Source organism: Balearica regulorum, chromosome 1 (assembly GCF_011004875.1).
Source record: "Balearica regulorum gibbericeps isolate bBalReg1 chromosome 1, bBalReg1.pri, whole genome shotgun sequence".
Classification (NCBI taxonomy): Eukaryota; Metazoa; Chordata; class Aves; order Gruiformes; family Gruidae; genus Balearica; species Balearica regulorum.
In genome coordinates this window covers 145,815,742-145,832,355 of record NC_046184.1, presented here as the reverse complement: position 1 = coordinate 145,832,355, position 16,614 = coordinate 145,815,742, and the positions used below count along the sequence as shown (strand labels likewise).

The 16,614-nt window shown below is 37.3% G+C and overlaps 1 protein-coding gene across 2 annotated transcripts in view; it reads right to left on the bottom strand.

Moving 5' to 3' along the window:
- ATP10A (ATPase phospholipid transporting 10A (putative)) overlaps window positions 1-16,614 on the bottom strand; it is a 117,521-nt gene that overhangs the window by 31,948 nt on the left and 68,959 nt on the right. Inside the window, exons 1-5 of one of the 2 annotated variants that reach the window (XM_075737571.1) lie at window positions 14,965-15,076; window positions 12,259-12,365; window positions 12,034-12,165; window positions 9,385-9,518; window positions 7,499-7,751 (exon numbers count right to left, since the gene is read on the bottom strand). In XM_075737571.1, the coding sequence (XP_075593686.1) occupies window positions 7,499-7,751; window positions 9,385-9,518; window positions 12,034-12,165; window positions 12,259-12,365; window positions 14,965-15,047 (709 nt within the window). In that variant the 5' untranslated portion in view covers window positions 15,048-15,076. Of the gene's footprint in view, window positions 1-7,498; window positions 7,752-9,384; window positions 9,519-12,033; window positions 12,166-12,258; window positions 12,366-14,964; window positions 15,077-16,614 lie in introns of those variants that run through there. The other variant, XM_075737565.1, reaches the window with a different exon arrangement.

Here is a 16,614-nt window from a genome sequence, read left to right as displayed (position 1 = left end):
TATCTTCACTAAGGCTCTTAGCAGCAAACCCAGTCTCAAGGAGAGTTAGTAAAGCATGTGGACACTCAGCCTCTCTCAGGAAAAGCTTGGATTTGCCCCAGGGATAATATTCCTCACTGTGGATGCCAGGCATTTGAATGGTAGACTGACAGAATGCTGCACTTCTTCTCCTAACAGGTTATATTCCTTGATGGGGAAAGGACAGGCTACAATTATTCTTTATAGCTTTGCAAAGTGTGCTACCCAGTTGGTCCAACTCCCTTCTGAGCAGAGTTTTTTTAAAAAAGGACATATGTTTTCTTTAATATTCATACCTAATTTAAGCTTCTGCTCTGAAAATACATCCTGAAATACATGATTCCAAAGATCGTGAACTGAATGTCATTTTATTCTCTATAGTTAAGCAGAGAATGCATTTCAGGCAAGTTATGCTTGCATACCGTATCTCTGTATTCTTCATTGCTCTTTCTTCTTTCTTACATTACATCTACAAATATTTTGTTTATTCAGCATAGCAAAAGTTGTTTCCTAATGCAGCACTCATTTATTGGTTTTATACCAATAAGGCAGTCCTTTCTAGTCTATGTAATTTAGCTATCTCTTGCTCTCTATACAGGTTTTCACTGTAGCACATTCATTTAATTGTTCCTGCCACTGAGAAAGAAAGAGAAAAAGGGAAAGTAAATACAAGACTAGAATCTCATTTAACCAAGTCAAATGTAATTCTTTTGATACAAACGGTGTTATTTCAGTTTTATACCAAGGTAAGCTTGATAATAAAAAACCAGGCCTTAGCACCCTTCAACATTTTCTCAAGTGCAGTCTTACATATTATGCAGTAAGAATTAAGAAGTCCGAAGAAATAATGAAACCCAGTTCAATCATTGTGTTATGGCTAAGGTTCACAATGCTTCAGCTGTGCAAAGCGTGCTTCTTTGGGAACATGCTGTTCTCTCCACCCACTCAGCCCTCTCCGATTCAGAACCTTTTCCTGTGAACATTATAACCTGAAAGACATTGTTGTGGGATGCTTTTCAGTTTCAGCATTGAAAATTGATGGCCTTGATCTTCTGTCTGCTAGAGAGGTTTTTTTTAAGGGCAAAGACACAAACACCTTTGAGAAACACAGCAATGCAATTCATGAAAGTCAAATTTCACCATCCTCTAGTTCATTTTATATTTACAGCACAAAGAAGAAACAATAATTAATACTTATTCCATGAACTCTCTTCCATCTTTCAGAAGACAACAGTAAGCTATAAATAAAACTCCTGTAGTAGCTTCTAAGTATTTGAAGAGACGTTCTTTTATTTAAAAAACCCTTTTATTTCATTATTTTTTGGTTTTGCTTGTCTTTCATAGAATCACAGAATGGTTTGTGTTGGAAGGGACCTCAAAGATCATCTAATTCCAACTGCCCTGCCATGGGCAGGGACACCCCTTTTTGTTCTACCTTCCACGCTATGTTCTGCGATGGGGCATCCATTTTGCAGGCTGACGGAGACACTGTTGCCATACAGCCCGACGTTCCACTAACTAGGAAAGTGGGATCAGGATACTCTAAAGGATTTCCCTTCAAGCATAATAAAACTGCAGACTCCCTAAACCAGAATAATTCAGCTGTCAGTGTGTGGGCCCTAATTTTGCCATGGGATTATTCCATTTTGCCCCAAACAATTTGAATAAGGCTGTTACTGAACTATCATGAAGTAAATCTAGATGTGCAGTACATACTCAAACCACCACACCACCATATTTCCTTATTATTTTGAGTGAAAACTTATTTCACTTTGAAGTGCACTCTAGTGTCTACATAAAGAGTCAGTCGAGCAGCTAGCATGCTATAAATTTGTACAAGCGTGCTAACATAATCTAACTTAATTTACTTTGCAAGAACTTCCCCATAAAAGCAAGTCTTGAGATTAGAAAACACAAAGATTTTTCTTCCTCTAACCTGCTGGCATCCCTAGGGGCTTAAAATGAGTAACTTTTAAGTCCTTCATTAAGAACTCTTTACTTAAAAATGAAGATCATTCCTACTTTTCTGGAGATTTTCCAGAGCAATTTTGAGTGTAGGTATATGCTTAGAAAAAAGTATTAATAGTCTCTAAATATGGGTTATTGTCTTCTATAGGATTTTAAATAGGGAACCTACAAACAAGCTACACAGAGTGCCTGAAGCACCCAGTCATGATAAAGGTTTTGAACTTTCTGGGGAAAGCCTAAATGGACTATCCTGATTTCTAAAGATTGTTAAGTTGTAAAGGTGGCAGATGAGAAGTCCCTTTGTAAGCAATAGCTACATTTACGGAAAAGGTTTTACTGATTTTTATTTTTATTTTAAATAAATATAATTCTCCAAAGTGGCTGGAATGTGCAGGTTATGCTCTCTTGACTACATACAAAAAGAGTAGGAAAGTTCCACTACAAAAAAACCCCCCAAACTAAGAAAGACTTTTTCTCAATATAAAATGTGCTGTTGGTCAATCTTCAGCAAGAAAAAATAGAGGCAGAAATAAACTCCTTCTTTCTCAGTGATTAAGAAACTTCGCTAGGCAAGAGAAAATCACCGAGGTTTTCATCATCTGCCTTCGCCCCCATAAACTTCTCTTTTTCTTATGGTGTCTAGAGGTTTTTTCACAGCTATTGGAAGGAAGGGGAAGGAATGCAAAGAATGAAAAATTCAGGTTTTTCAGATTTGTGTCATTGCATTCAAGGAAATTCAACTCGCGTTTTGTCAAAAGTTCCATACAATGAGTGGCTAAAACTAGAAAAACAGAGATCACACCCCACAGGGAAGAGTGCGATTAATTCAACATTTGGAAAACAACTAGGACAAATGTCAGGCCAAGAGCATCTGGTTGTAGCTAAATCATATGTCGACTTTCAGAAGCACAGTCAGCTTTTGGGCACCTACTATCTCTGGGATTAGCAGACAGACTTGGGGCATGGCCAGTTCCAAGAATTGTTAGAAGCTGGCTACTAGCCTGAAGGGAAGAGCTGTGATCTGGCAATGGGATTTTACATATACGGAAACAGTCTCCTTTTTTTCAGTGCTAACATTCTTCTGGGCTAGGAGGAAATACCGATTAGAAGGATTTTTTTTCTTTTTTTTTGTGGTGTGTAGCCTTCCTTTGCAGTATCATCTTCCTGTGGAAGCAACACATAGCAAGGTGTTAGCTTTAATAAGTAACAGGTAGATACAACTCCATCCATTTCTGGGATTTAACCAGACTATAGTGCCCATGGGTATTCTATAAATGGCCAGGACATTTATGAACTGGACAATCATTCTTCCACTTGGAGTGGTCCGTGACATACCCTGCTCCCGAATTAACACTCTGCAAATCAGGCAGAATCTTTGAAGGAGACAACAGAACAGATTTAAAGAATGCAGGTCACACAGACGTGAGGTGGGAATTCTCTTCACCTGTATTTAGAATTCTAAACCACAGAGAAACAGGCATGTTTCATAGACAACAAACGTTAATGTCTAAAACAGGTCCAATGAGTCAGATCCTACAAATACTTACTTTTCTCCATTAACTGTAAAGTCACTATATCTTTCATTCAAATATGTAAAATCAGGTAACAAGAATCCCATCCCTATCAACATAGCCTCCACAGGGCCCAAACTGGCAGTGTGAATTCCCATAGTTTGATTCCTATCAGTGCCTAATCCATCACCAAAATATTATAGGTGACCTAAACAATGATGAATATTTGACAGAACGTGGAACTGTTGCTGAGCATACTCACACCTTTCCTCACAGGCTTCACAAGCGTTCCTGGATTCCCCTTCAGTGCTAAGCTCTCGCATAGCAGAACCCATGAGTAATATTTTGTACTACCTCCAGCTGGCTAAGAGATTCTGTCCCATGCTGGTACAATTTATTGTCCTCTATTATTCATGTTTTTGTCACCTCTTGTCTAGACTAAAACAATGCAATACTCCTGGGCGTAGCCTCACCAGCCTCATAAGCAACTTAGAGCTAATACAGAATTCTACAGGAAAATGTTTTCTCCAGCAAATTAATAAAAACTGCCCCTCGCTCCCTATACTACCTAAAAAAAGTATTATATTTTGTTCAGGGTTTCAGTTTCTATTTTAGCATTTAATTGCTTCAACCCTGTGCAAGGTTCACATAAGCCTCTGTGATGAAAACCATGATTAACATGTCCACATCTGATGCAAAACAGAACTCTCTCTTGTAATTATAAAGCTCACCTTTCACATAGGGAATTTACATGGCTTCGTGGAACAAATTTCCAAAGAAAATAAGGACACTCCCACCACTTGAGAAAAAGACATGCTGCCTCAAACATGCCAAACTGGACAGAGTCTAGCATATGCCTCTAAGTAGCCCCCAAACCCAAACAAAATGTGCACTACACACATAGGGAGAAGAAGAAGGGGAAAGGACAAGCTACACATGAGGAAAGTCACATGCATTGCTTAATGCGCTAGTGGAAGGAACTCAGATATGATGATGACAAATGCATTATAACAATCCCTGTAGAACAGAAAAGAATGGGTAACTGCTCATAATTGAACAAATTTTAGGGAGAAAAGCTTATAGAGAAAATTTGTGACGGCTCTGCACCATCTGTTGATTGAGTAATTAACGGATATGTGCAGTCGTAGATTATGCAGAAAAAAATACTTCAACAGAGAATTAAAGTTCCAAACTGAGGAAATTTCAGACCTCAGTTTGCCACTGTAGGCAGAACTTTCCCCCTCTATGTGTGTGCATGGCTGAACCCCAGAATATAGGGCCTCTAGATGACTTCAGAGGAAGATCTGCCAGAACTTAGCATGGGAAAAAAGTGCGTTACATCTTAGCCTTGTTCTTGGAAATGGCTGAACGGAGCTATTCTGACTGAAATTTCTCCCCCAGAATTCATGCCTGAGGCAAACATCTGGCACGGAAAACTTGAACCAAACTGTTAAAGTTCTGTAAAACTATCTATAACTGAAAACAGGATCTTATCATGAGAAGGGTCTAGTAACTGGAATAACAGGCACTGCTACAGCAGAATAACAAACTTAAGCCAGAGCTGAGAACAAGAATATTTCCATCCCGAGCTATCTGCTTTTACAATAGAAAATGACTTGTTTCAGCTTTTGAATCTTAACCTGTGTACAACAATTTTAAATTCATTTCTTCATCTGAAGTGCTATTCAGTGTTTGATTCCAAGTAACAAACCACTATGCCTGAAAAATTACTCAGATAAATGAAGACAGACACAGATCATCTCTGAAATGGATAAGAAAAGGCAGATTTACTGCATTGTACTTGGTTTTCTTGCATATATGGCAGCCTCAGATCACTTGTGAAGTGAAAGAATTTTCTGATTCATGAAATCTTCAGTAAAACCAGAGGTGCAGAGCTGGATGGCATCAGTTATAATATATGCCCCAAAACCTCAGATCAGCTGAAAAATCATTTGCAAGCACAGTAATGAAATGTTGTTTGTGCACTTCCTAAAACCAGAAAGAGCTATGATAGACATTTTACCATATCTAAACAGGAAGGTTTCAGCAGCAGAAAAGGTAAGAGATAGTTAGGAAAACAGTTTGGAGAATAGAGCTAACAAAAGACTTAAATGAAGAATAGTTTTTATCGTGCTGTTACTTCTGATTATAGGAAACAAAATCAATAGGAATTATCACCATTTACACATAGAATGACAGAGAAAGATCTATTTTCTGTAGAGGAGAAAAACACCCGAATAAATTACTGTGTATAAAATATTGTGTATAAATTCTGTGTCAACATAAAAATTATATTTTTCAGAAATTTTACACTGACTGGAGTTATAAGAAAGCCCAAACATAGCTGTATGTTAAAAGAACGACCACAAAAAGAATCACTTTATTTTATGTATTTGACACGTCTGTCTGCAGTGAAATTCACTCTGCTTCCATTAACATTTACATTGTAAGCTGAAATGATAGAAGAAAAGCATGCAGAAACTTAGATTTCTGTTAAATACATTACATTTGAAGAAAAAAGATCTGAAACTCAATACTTAAACTCAGGAGCCTGAGTTCAGCCTACATATCAGCTGATGATATCAAGCTCATAAAAATACCCTTTCTGCCCTGTTTTAGTTGGCAGTATAAATTCCTGAAAGGAATAGAGTACACTCTGAAATTAGTATAAAAACCCAAAGATCAATGGCAAGGAAGAATTAAAAAAGAATGAATATTCAGAGTGTCACAAGGTCAATTAAGAGTTCAGAAACACACTCTTAATTCTAATTCTGCTTTTTTACCTACAGTACAGAGGTAAGAAGTCACAGCCCCTCCTGTTTAAGTTCTTCTTTCTGTACCACTGGGATAATAACACTACCCAAACACCTAGTTTCTTGAAGAAAAGTGCCTTAAATGTAAGGTCTCAGTACTACTTTAAAGTAGGAGAAAAAAGAACAATCCTTGCAAAATCCAAAACTTCAAAATACCTTTTTCCAATTTGGAATCTTATGAACTCTCTAAAGCATGTTTTAGATTTTCCAGTCTATTTTGATTATTTCTCTTATTCTGTATCTTATTTGTAAGCCAAACTTCTGTAATGGTCTGAGAAAACTTTCTAATCAGTGACCTTTATATCTTACGTAGATTAAGAAACTTATTTTTTTGCAAATAGGAATGCAATACTGTAGCTATCAATATTTTCCTGCATACAGACACGAGTATGATTTGAAGAGTTAAGATCTGTTATGTTAAAAATGATAACAACAAAATGTTAGAGGAAAATAACACAAATTACAAACAAATCACAAAACACAAAATCTTAATTTTAAAAGGGTTCTGAGATGACACAGGGATGGCAACCCTCACATTCCCTTGTGACAAAGAGTGACTTTTTAGCGGTTCAAGAACCTGATACACGGGGACATTCTCTCAACTGCAGCATTCATACAGCAGTGAAGATACCTTAATGCAGACACCTGTCACACAGGAGAATTGAAAAGCATCTGACAAAGGTAACATAAAATGTGCTATTAGATCAGATTCTGTTTCTTGTTAATATGAAAACTAGCAGCTCTGTTTACATTTATTTCTCAGCACAAAAGGATAATCTCATTCCAGGTATTCAATCAGACACTAATCTGGCTGTATGCTTAAAACTGATATTTTACATAGTATACTTCAAACACACAAAACAATTGTGATACCAGCGGCAGTGTTCAATTTGCTTAAATTAGCCATGTGTTCAAGTGCTTTACTAGATCAGGAACTAAAGCCAGAAGCTTTAACTGTCTTGACAACATACTGTAGATGATGTTACAGAACACTTTGATAAGATTGTCGCTAGATGAACATTGACACCAAATTATACTAATCTGAAAACAGCTATTATGGAGTTTACTGAGTGGCTGCATGCATTTCCTTTTGGTTTGCTTTTTCATTTAAGGTTACAGTAACTTTTATATCTACTTCAGATTGCCCAAAGTACAACTGTTAGATAGAAAACACAACCATGAGCTCACCGTTATCATCGTGGGAATACTCTATTCCAGAAACAGTGCATCTTCGGAAAACCATCTTGTTTTCAGTAAGTGTCCCAGTCTTGTCTGAAAAGATAAACTGCACTTGACCTAAGTCTTCTGTGATATTTAAAGCTCGGCACTGCAGTTGAGAGTCTGTTTCTTCATCATATAAATCTTTATCTTGATGAATGAAGTATACTTGGCAGATTTTAACTATTTCAATGGATACATACAAAGAAATTGGAATCATAACCTAGAATACACAAAAAGAGAATTAGGACAAAACAGAAGCAAGGATACTATGAATTAGTAAAATCTACTTAACTTGGTACTAGACCAGAACATAAAGAGGCTATGTACTTTAAGCATGTACTGTAAAGTTACTGGCATGTTTGAAAAGAGTTTATTTACTGTGTTAGATAAGGAAAACCCATGATGAATTGCAGAGCTGAAAAGCATTATTATGTCTAGAAGGGTGATTATCAAAACTTGGATAGAAGCAAATCTTTTTTGGGCTAATAAGGTGAGCTGGGAAACTAGCTGGGAAAGAAAAAGAAAAAAAACAACCCCAATCAGACAATACAGTCAGAATCCTGTAAATGTGAAAGAATGGGATAAATGTATTCTCCACAAATAATAGACTGTTTACAAATTCACTTTGCAGGAATACGAGAAACAAAATGAGAAGTGTAAACCTCGCCACAGGAACAATCTTTTTAGCCTTGGCTTTTGCACTGCAGGTTATTTAAATGAAGAACATACTTTATTGCTGAAGAAAGATATATGAGAAGTTGTTTCTCCAGAAAAGATTTTCACCTGTTTCTTGAGGATTGTCAAAACTCCTAATTTGTACCTGAGTTTTTCCCTGTAGGTGTTTTTCAGGAGAGGAATTCCTGACTGCATACATTATGTAGCTTGCTGAATTAGATACAAGGGATAAATTATAGCATGTATGTAAGTGGCAAATGTGGTTACTTAAACAAAACCTACAGTTAAAGGTTGGTGTTTAAAGAATTCTGTGGTGAATTTTTTTAACCAATACCATAACCTAATAACTTAGAGCAAAAAGTAAATTAACTCATCCTTTTATATTCCTTTTTATAAAGGAGTTGCTGTCTCCAGTAACGCCACCTCCTCTAGTGTTCCCCTGGGCATATTTCCACACATTCCAGTGACATCAGTCTCTGTTACTTCTCTTAACTTACCGCCACCTTCACCATTCAATACATTTCTCTCAATGACCAAAAAATTTTTAACAGAGTTTGTTATCCAGCTGAGATATGGAGTTGTTAAGAGCCATATCTTTGGAAAGCAGTTAAAAAAGTATACAACTTATGTTCACACCAGAACCCAAAGTGGCACCCACAGTCTTTGAGGTGTTGTTCCACAGTGAGTGGATATGAAGCATAAAGCTTGCTTTCTCCCAGCAGGGCCCATTGCATCCTATCTTTTCCTCCTTGTTTAAAATGAAATGAAATGAAATGAAATGAAATGAAAATAAAAATAATTAAACTAAACTAAACTAAACTAAAAAAAATAAAATAAAATACTTGAGTCTTTTGGGGAAGGTTCTCAAATTATTTTCTTCTCCAATGGCAATAGAGCTGTGACAGCTTATTGTGTGCATCAGCTTCTTTATTTTTCAGAGAAGTTACTGTCTTTTTACCACTGGGTAGACCACTTTATTTAATTTAGCTTTTTGGTTATATATTAGCACATTGTCTATAGTTAAAATTTAATTTTAAAGTGACTAAATGTACTTCTTTATAATGCTTGATTAGGTTCTTACATTCCCTAGTGGACGAAGGGGTACTACACATACTGCACATTTATACTTTATTACAGCAAACTATGAACACAGGTGACAGCAGGTACAACTTCATTACCTGGAAAACTATTATCACTGTCAGAAATAAATATACTGAAGCTAAAACAGGAGACAAATATTTGCCATCGGGCCCTGGAACATCAAAAATTGGTTTCTTCTTCTCACCATATTGCCATACCCATAGGCCATGACCTGCAGAAGAGTTGGAAGAGAGAAAAATGCAAATTAACTCCAAGGAAAAAAGCTTATGGTATGAATTTGTTCTTAGAGTTGAGTTACATGGGAAAGTGATATCTGTTTTCAACTATTCTGCATGACTTCTGAAAAAGGCCCCAAAACCATGGTTTTTTTCTTTCTTGGGATTTGGGGTTTGAGAAGGAGCTTAAGGACCACATGCAAGAGTCATTTCACATAACTTTATCCAAATAAAGAGCTGGCTAGTTTAAATTAGCAGTTTAGGCTCTTTCTGTAATCAGCAGAGAAAAAAAGACTTCAGAAAGTGATTCATTTCAGTGATATTTATTGTGTTAAAATGAAAGAAGTCCATTGACTACACTAGGTATATCACCAGCCAGCTATCACTAAACTAGTTTCAGCTGGATAAACTCAGAAGAGACTGTAATCTTACTGTGTGAATCTTACCCATCAGATTCTAACTAACAGAATTAGTTAGTTCTACAGAACTAATGAAATAACAGTATCAGCAGAGTCAAGAGCATGGAAGCTGAGGAACTAAGAACAGAAGAAATTCTAAGCCTTGTGGAATTATTTTTTTTTTAATTGATTGTGCTCATAACTAAATAAAGATAAGGCTATTATTATTATTTTGGGAAAATTACATTCTTGTTAAAGAGACAGAAAGTTGCCTTTTAAAGTAGAGCACTAGGATCTGCAGTCCTAAACCACCTAAAATGGTATGCCTGATGTTTTTAAGGTTAAAACTAAGGAAGAATTCCCCCACGATATGAAGCATTCAAACTATCTTCACTATATGTCAGAAAGCAGAAAAAAAGGACAAAGGCCTACTTTAAAAGTAATCTTTTGTAAGCTACACCTAACAAAGTCCTTTACCTCTTGATACATAAACTCAGCATTGAACTCTTGAAAAATAAAAATATTTAAGCCAAGTAAGCAAATGATTTTGTCCCTGTACTAGCAATATGAGCATATCACCACACTGATGTCTTTATTGATGTCTATGTTTCTATTCTTGAGAGCAAAAAGCCCCACACTGAGAATTACCTACCTCAACACTTGTTTTATAAATATCCTGACTCAGATTTTCAAAAGAATTACTTAAGTGTTGTACCTCCACTTCTACTTTATTGTCAGAAGGTACAAAAATTGCCTGACTCTTACAGAACGTAGCTTTGCATGTCTTGAAGGCACCTCTGGTTTTCAAAGGCTTAAGCAAATGTTAGGGGGGTTGGAACTAGATGATCTTTAAAGGTCCTTTCCAACCCAAACCGTTCTGTGATTCTGTGATTCTGTGGAATTTCTTTCCAGCTGTTTTTGGTTGTTCCCACCTCCAGCAGTTTGCTCTGGCCCTCTGCTGGTGGTTTCTACCCTCGTAGCAGAAGTGACAGAAGGGAAGGCCTACGTGTCACCTACTGTGTGCCACCTCCTGCCACTCGCGTTCACACATCTCAGAGGAGTTTTGGCTGAACCGAAGCCACAGCAGCACACACCCCGCTGCCGCCGCTCACGGGGTGGGGGGGGGGCAACCCCTCAGGTGGAGTGGCATCGGGGACAGCTGCACGCAGTGCCTCCCCGCAATTAAGCCTACCATGGCACTTCAGTTCTGAGGACGGGCTCCCCAACACTGAGACACTACAACAGAGCGTCATGAACTCAGTGGAAACAAATATGCTGGCTGATTCACAGCTGGAAAAACTCATCTTTAAGCAGCATTTAACAATACCTGGAAAAAGGCACACAGAGATGTATTAAAATGGCATAAGATTAAACTACACCACGGTTGTTAAGAAACATTCTGGTGTTTATGCCATATGACTCACACACAAACATTACAGAACACACAAACATTAAGGATACAGAATTTATATGCCATATATAAAGAATCATTTTGGGTGCCAAACGTAAAACTCAATTCTTTCTCACAAGTGAACAGAAAAATGGCCTCAAGAGTATTAACCTGAACCTCAACATTTCCTTAAATACTCCATGAAGTCTAGAAAGTCTTCTACTTGGATTTATGCAGACTTAGACCTTTATTTACTTCTTCAATGTTAAAGCTGCAGCCTTAGGGACAGTGTGTCAATGTTGTATTCATTTAATAAATAGTACTAGGGAACAGCACTGTGCTAATGATGTTTATTCTCTGCTCATAAATTACTTTGTCGACTGCTAATGGCATGTTACACTGTACCACCTGTAATTTTGAAGGGACTACATACAAAGTTTCTTTTGGACTTGACATTTTTGGATGGTATGAAGGGTAGTGGAATCACAGCTTTCAGATCTCTGGTACTAATAGCATATATTTGATTGACACTAAGAAGCTATTTAGATGAGCTTATATATCAAGACATCTTGATTTCAAAGAAGAAAACACAACAAAAATTAGACTGTATGGAGGCAGTTTTATGGATTTCATGTTTTGGCAGATACATATGTTTTTAATAAAGCTAAGTGCATGAATCCCAAGAGTCTGATACTTCAGTTTATACTTTTAAAGAGCACTTACCGATGGCAGAAAACAGACACATGATTACAAGTATGATGACACACCAAAGGACATCAGCATTCATCTGTCTTTCAAGCTTACTGCGTTTGTAACGGGGTCCATTATTATTTAACAAAGCTTTGGTCTCATGCCCTGCAGAAGCAATTACATCAAATGATGTCATATGGATTTTTCTTATTATTTTAAGGAAGCTATAAAAGATGGTATGCCTCGTCAGACTTTTACCTGCATAGATTACTATTCCTGCAACCTCTTCAGTATTTCTAATGGTACATCCACGTAACAAAAGATTTTCTTTGAACAGTCCATCTCTTTTTCCACTTTTATGTACACTGTGGAAAATTTAAGAACAGAACAAAGCACAGCATGTCAAAACATTAAGCTTGTTAAATCACACTACTCTGTAATATAACAAGCCCAGGAAACACCTTCAAAGTTTTGTGAACCTCATGGTGAAGTATTTCCTTAGATCTTCCTCCTGGGAAGATTTCTTGGCAGACTTTAAAAACTGAGAATACCTACCCAGGAATCCCAGACATGCAGCAGCCCAGCTGGAGCAGTACCAGCTGCTGTTGGGACATACAAATGTCCTGGACAAATGCTCACTAGAGATACGCAGGCCAAATCTACAGCATGTGTGCAGCCTATCTAATGCTTTGAAAATGCATTGACTTTCTGTGCATGTGCAAATTGACTGTGCAATCACAGTTAATCCAGGTCACCTAAGAGCAGCTGTGTACTGCATATGATTAATCCACTATTCACATGTCCTTATCAAAGAAATCCTAGAAATAAACATGGTGAAATTGGGAAAGGACTGTGTTTCAGAAGCAGTGATACTGAGGAAGATGTGCCAGGGATAACATGCATCAGTTCAACGAAAGAGAAAGGGAAAAAATTCCATGTGTTCATCAGTGAGAACAAGAGAAATTTCTTTCAGAAGTGTCTCACTGACTCTCTAAGAAAGACGAAATGGCCTATGCCCTGATGATTCTTGTTGACTAGCAGCAAAACACATGAGAAAAATGGAACAAATTAACGTTTCCGCTACAACTTAGTGTCTGCTGTGTATGGACGGACTCAAATTTCAGTTGACAGAAAACAGCCCTATGAGAATGAACGGTCACCAGGGAAATGCTAAACAATAACAACAACAATTAAAAATAGCATTATAATGTTTTATTAGGTAAAAAAGACAAACCAAATAATAATTTCAAACCTTTTCTAAATGAATAAAGTTTAATTTAATCAACTGCACTATCCCATTGCCTCAGAGAAGATTAAAGCAAAGTCTGGTTAAATGTTCTGCCTTCACTTTCAGAGCATCAAAATCACCACACTTCCACAGTCTAAAAAAAATGGGGTGCAGTGAAAGCTGCAAGTTCAGGAGAAATCCTGGAAAAGCACATGTGCTATACTAAAATTAACATTGTGCTGTTGCAAATTTTGTGGCTACTTTGAGCATTTAAAATCCCGTGTCCCCCGAAATCTGCAAACTAGCATAAAACTGTGCCTTTTATAAAAAGGTGGAGTTCTTTTAATTTGATTCCTATTTTCTAAGCCTTCACACCTGGGCTATATCTTCATGCTTTTCTCTGATTGTTGGAATCATTTCTTTTCTCTAAACAAGGATGAAAATTCTAACTTCAGCACATGCTCCCAGGATCTCAGGCCTGAAGAACCATATCAGATATCCTGAGATCTGCAAGAAGAAAAGGTTCACATTGGTGAATCCTTTGTACTCTTCCTCAGGCTAGTAGGACTACTCGCAGATTATGCTGTTATCCTGGTTATGCTTTGTAGCCTCTAGATAACATTCTTAGTGAGTTATATACCCATAAATAACACTTATATACACATTCATACATATGTATATATATACAGACACATATACACAGTCCTTTTTCATTCAGTATAATGTATTATACCCACTCCCTGCTCAAAATTATAAATTAAAAGCACTGGTGTTTCAACAGGTATGCTTAGCTTTTCATTGTAGGGGTGGAGAAAAAGTGGTGGGTTTGACAGCTGAGGTAGCTGTAGCAGTGATACATCGGACTAGAGACCAGAAACAGAGAAGGAAAGAAGTAGACAATATCAAGTTTGTGATTCTGATAAAAAATGAAAAGCAGTTTGTTTTTTTTTTTCATCAGGAGAGAACCTCCCCTGCTCAGCCCATCCTACCTGCCGGCCTTAGATACAAGAACAGATGTTTTGCTTCTGTCGTCTCCAGCAAACCTCCTTAACCCACTGCCTCCCCCCTTTTGCCAAAGGAGCTTCAAAAATCAGGGGTTGTCCAACAACCCTCTTGCAGTATGCCAATAGGTGTAAGCACTGACTGCCAGCTGCAGAATTACCCAAATGTGGCTGGGCTTAAACTACGGGAAATAATTTCTTAATGATTCCATACTGCAGAAATTACACTATGACCAGGATTCTGCCATTCCTCTGCTTCTTAAGGCTGAATTCTACATTAGCCTTGCTCATAAATCATGAGGATGTTAGTCTGAATTTCCAATAAAGTCTCCAAACAATAGTTGATTCCTGTTAATAAATGGGACTTTTTAAAGATAAATCTACTTAAAAAGGAATTTATCTGGCTTATGATTTTATAGCCTTCATCAGTTCTTTACACTTGACAGTAACAGTGGACTCTGACAGGTATATTGTACATGGCAATGTTTATATACAATTAGTTGTGTACGTGTTCTACACAATTATACATTTGTTCTTACTATCTTAGCTTACACAATATTTGAACCTGATGCATAGCAATGGTGATACATCTGAAGTTAACCTGTAGGTGCCAAGACCCCAACGTACTGCCCTCACACACAGACTGAGCCTTCCCACCACAACTCATCTTATCCTTACAAGCATTTGGTACTGCTTGTTTACTTTTCCATATCCAAATGAAGTCAATCAACTCACCTGTTGCTCACCAGACCTCTAGAAAACATGGATGAAATAAAAATCTGGGAGAAAGAAGCTGGCAGGGGCTGGAGGAAACTCATTGCTTCCTTCTTGTCTGCACTCACTCCCAGTGACTCACTAACAGAACATACATATAAGGTAATTGGGCACTGATGATAAAAGGAAGAAAAAATTAGAGACATAAAGGTCTGGCTTAAAAAATAATGAAAATTGGAGTTAGATACAACTGCTCACTTTGTAAACAAACCTGCCAAGGCTACAACTTTCTGTCCTGTGGAGAGATGGCTTAGATCTCAGTTCTAGCCCTGCAGAGTTACAAACCTCAAGCTCGTTGCAGAGGCTGAACAGTCTGCTTCTCCCCTTTCTGGATTCAGGCCAGTATAACTTTGGAGGCAAAGGAGGAAACTTTTCTCTGTCAGTATGTAAAACAGGAGCCGGCTGAAGCCACTCAGACACTTGGAACGCAACGGCTAGCCCACGAGGAAACGCACTGGCGAGTGCAGGTGCAATGCGCTTTTTCTCTGCAATTTCTCACAGAGATGACACCGCAAATATGCAGTATCTAAACATCTAAAAAACACACACACCATGAATTAGGGGAAATGGGCAGACCAGATGCAGTTAGCTACCTCTTCTCTACAGCACTCTGAAAGTGTTTTTGTAGAAATAAGCATCCTAGTTTAATAGAGCAATGCAAAAAAATGTCCGATGGTAGCTCACTTCATCCTTCTATTATATTTTTCCTTGTTGCATGTTTACCAGCATTAAGTAACAAGGTGACGTATCAAAACTGTATTCAGAAGAGAGTATTTTCTTTCACTCTCTGGATTCTCAAGTGTGTTACAAAGCAAATGGTAGAGCTGGCATTACCTTCCAAGGCTTGCCACTCCCAAAGAAAATATTCCACAATCGTAAACATAGTCTCAGTGCACGTCATCAGTCAGAATCTTCCTGACTCTCAATTCTGATGAAAAAGTCTAGGTTGTTTTTTTCCCAGGAGAGGTGCTGTCATTATAGCACATTAAAGAGACATCACTGTATAGATTTATACTTTTTTCTTAAAAAAAAAATTAACAAGTTTTCTTATTAATTGGGTTTTGTTATCTTATGACAAGATTTGAAATAGAAATACACACATGTATTTGTATTATTATTATTATAATTCCTTGCTATACTAATTTTTGTTTGATCAGATAAAGTTTTCCGTTCTTGTCTAATAATAAAATTTTTACTTTCAGAGAAAAGCTGAAAAGCCAGAATGCCAAATACTACTTCTCCTTTTCCCTTGCCCATATACACACAAAAAGCTAGAAACAAAATTTTAAAGTAAATTTTGTTATTTTTGGAACCTGGCATGGGATTTTTGAATGTTTGCCATGCATACTTTACATAATCTGGCTAGACACATACAGGCAGGAGGCATGTAAGATTTCATTCTATTGTTTTTACACAGAAGACTTCTTATAGGAGAAATAAAAATGAAGAAATATGCTTGGGATATCTGAGAGTGCAAAAACTGCAAAACAGTATTAAAGCAAGTACCTGAACAGAAGTGGTAGTCTGCCTGTCTGTCTGCACATCCAGACTGCATTCAATGCAGATTGTGCCAATATAACTGAAGAAGTCATATGTAGTAATGTGCATACT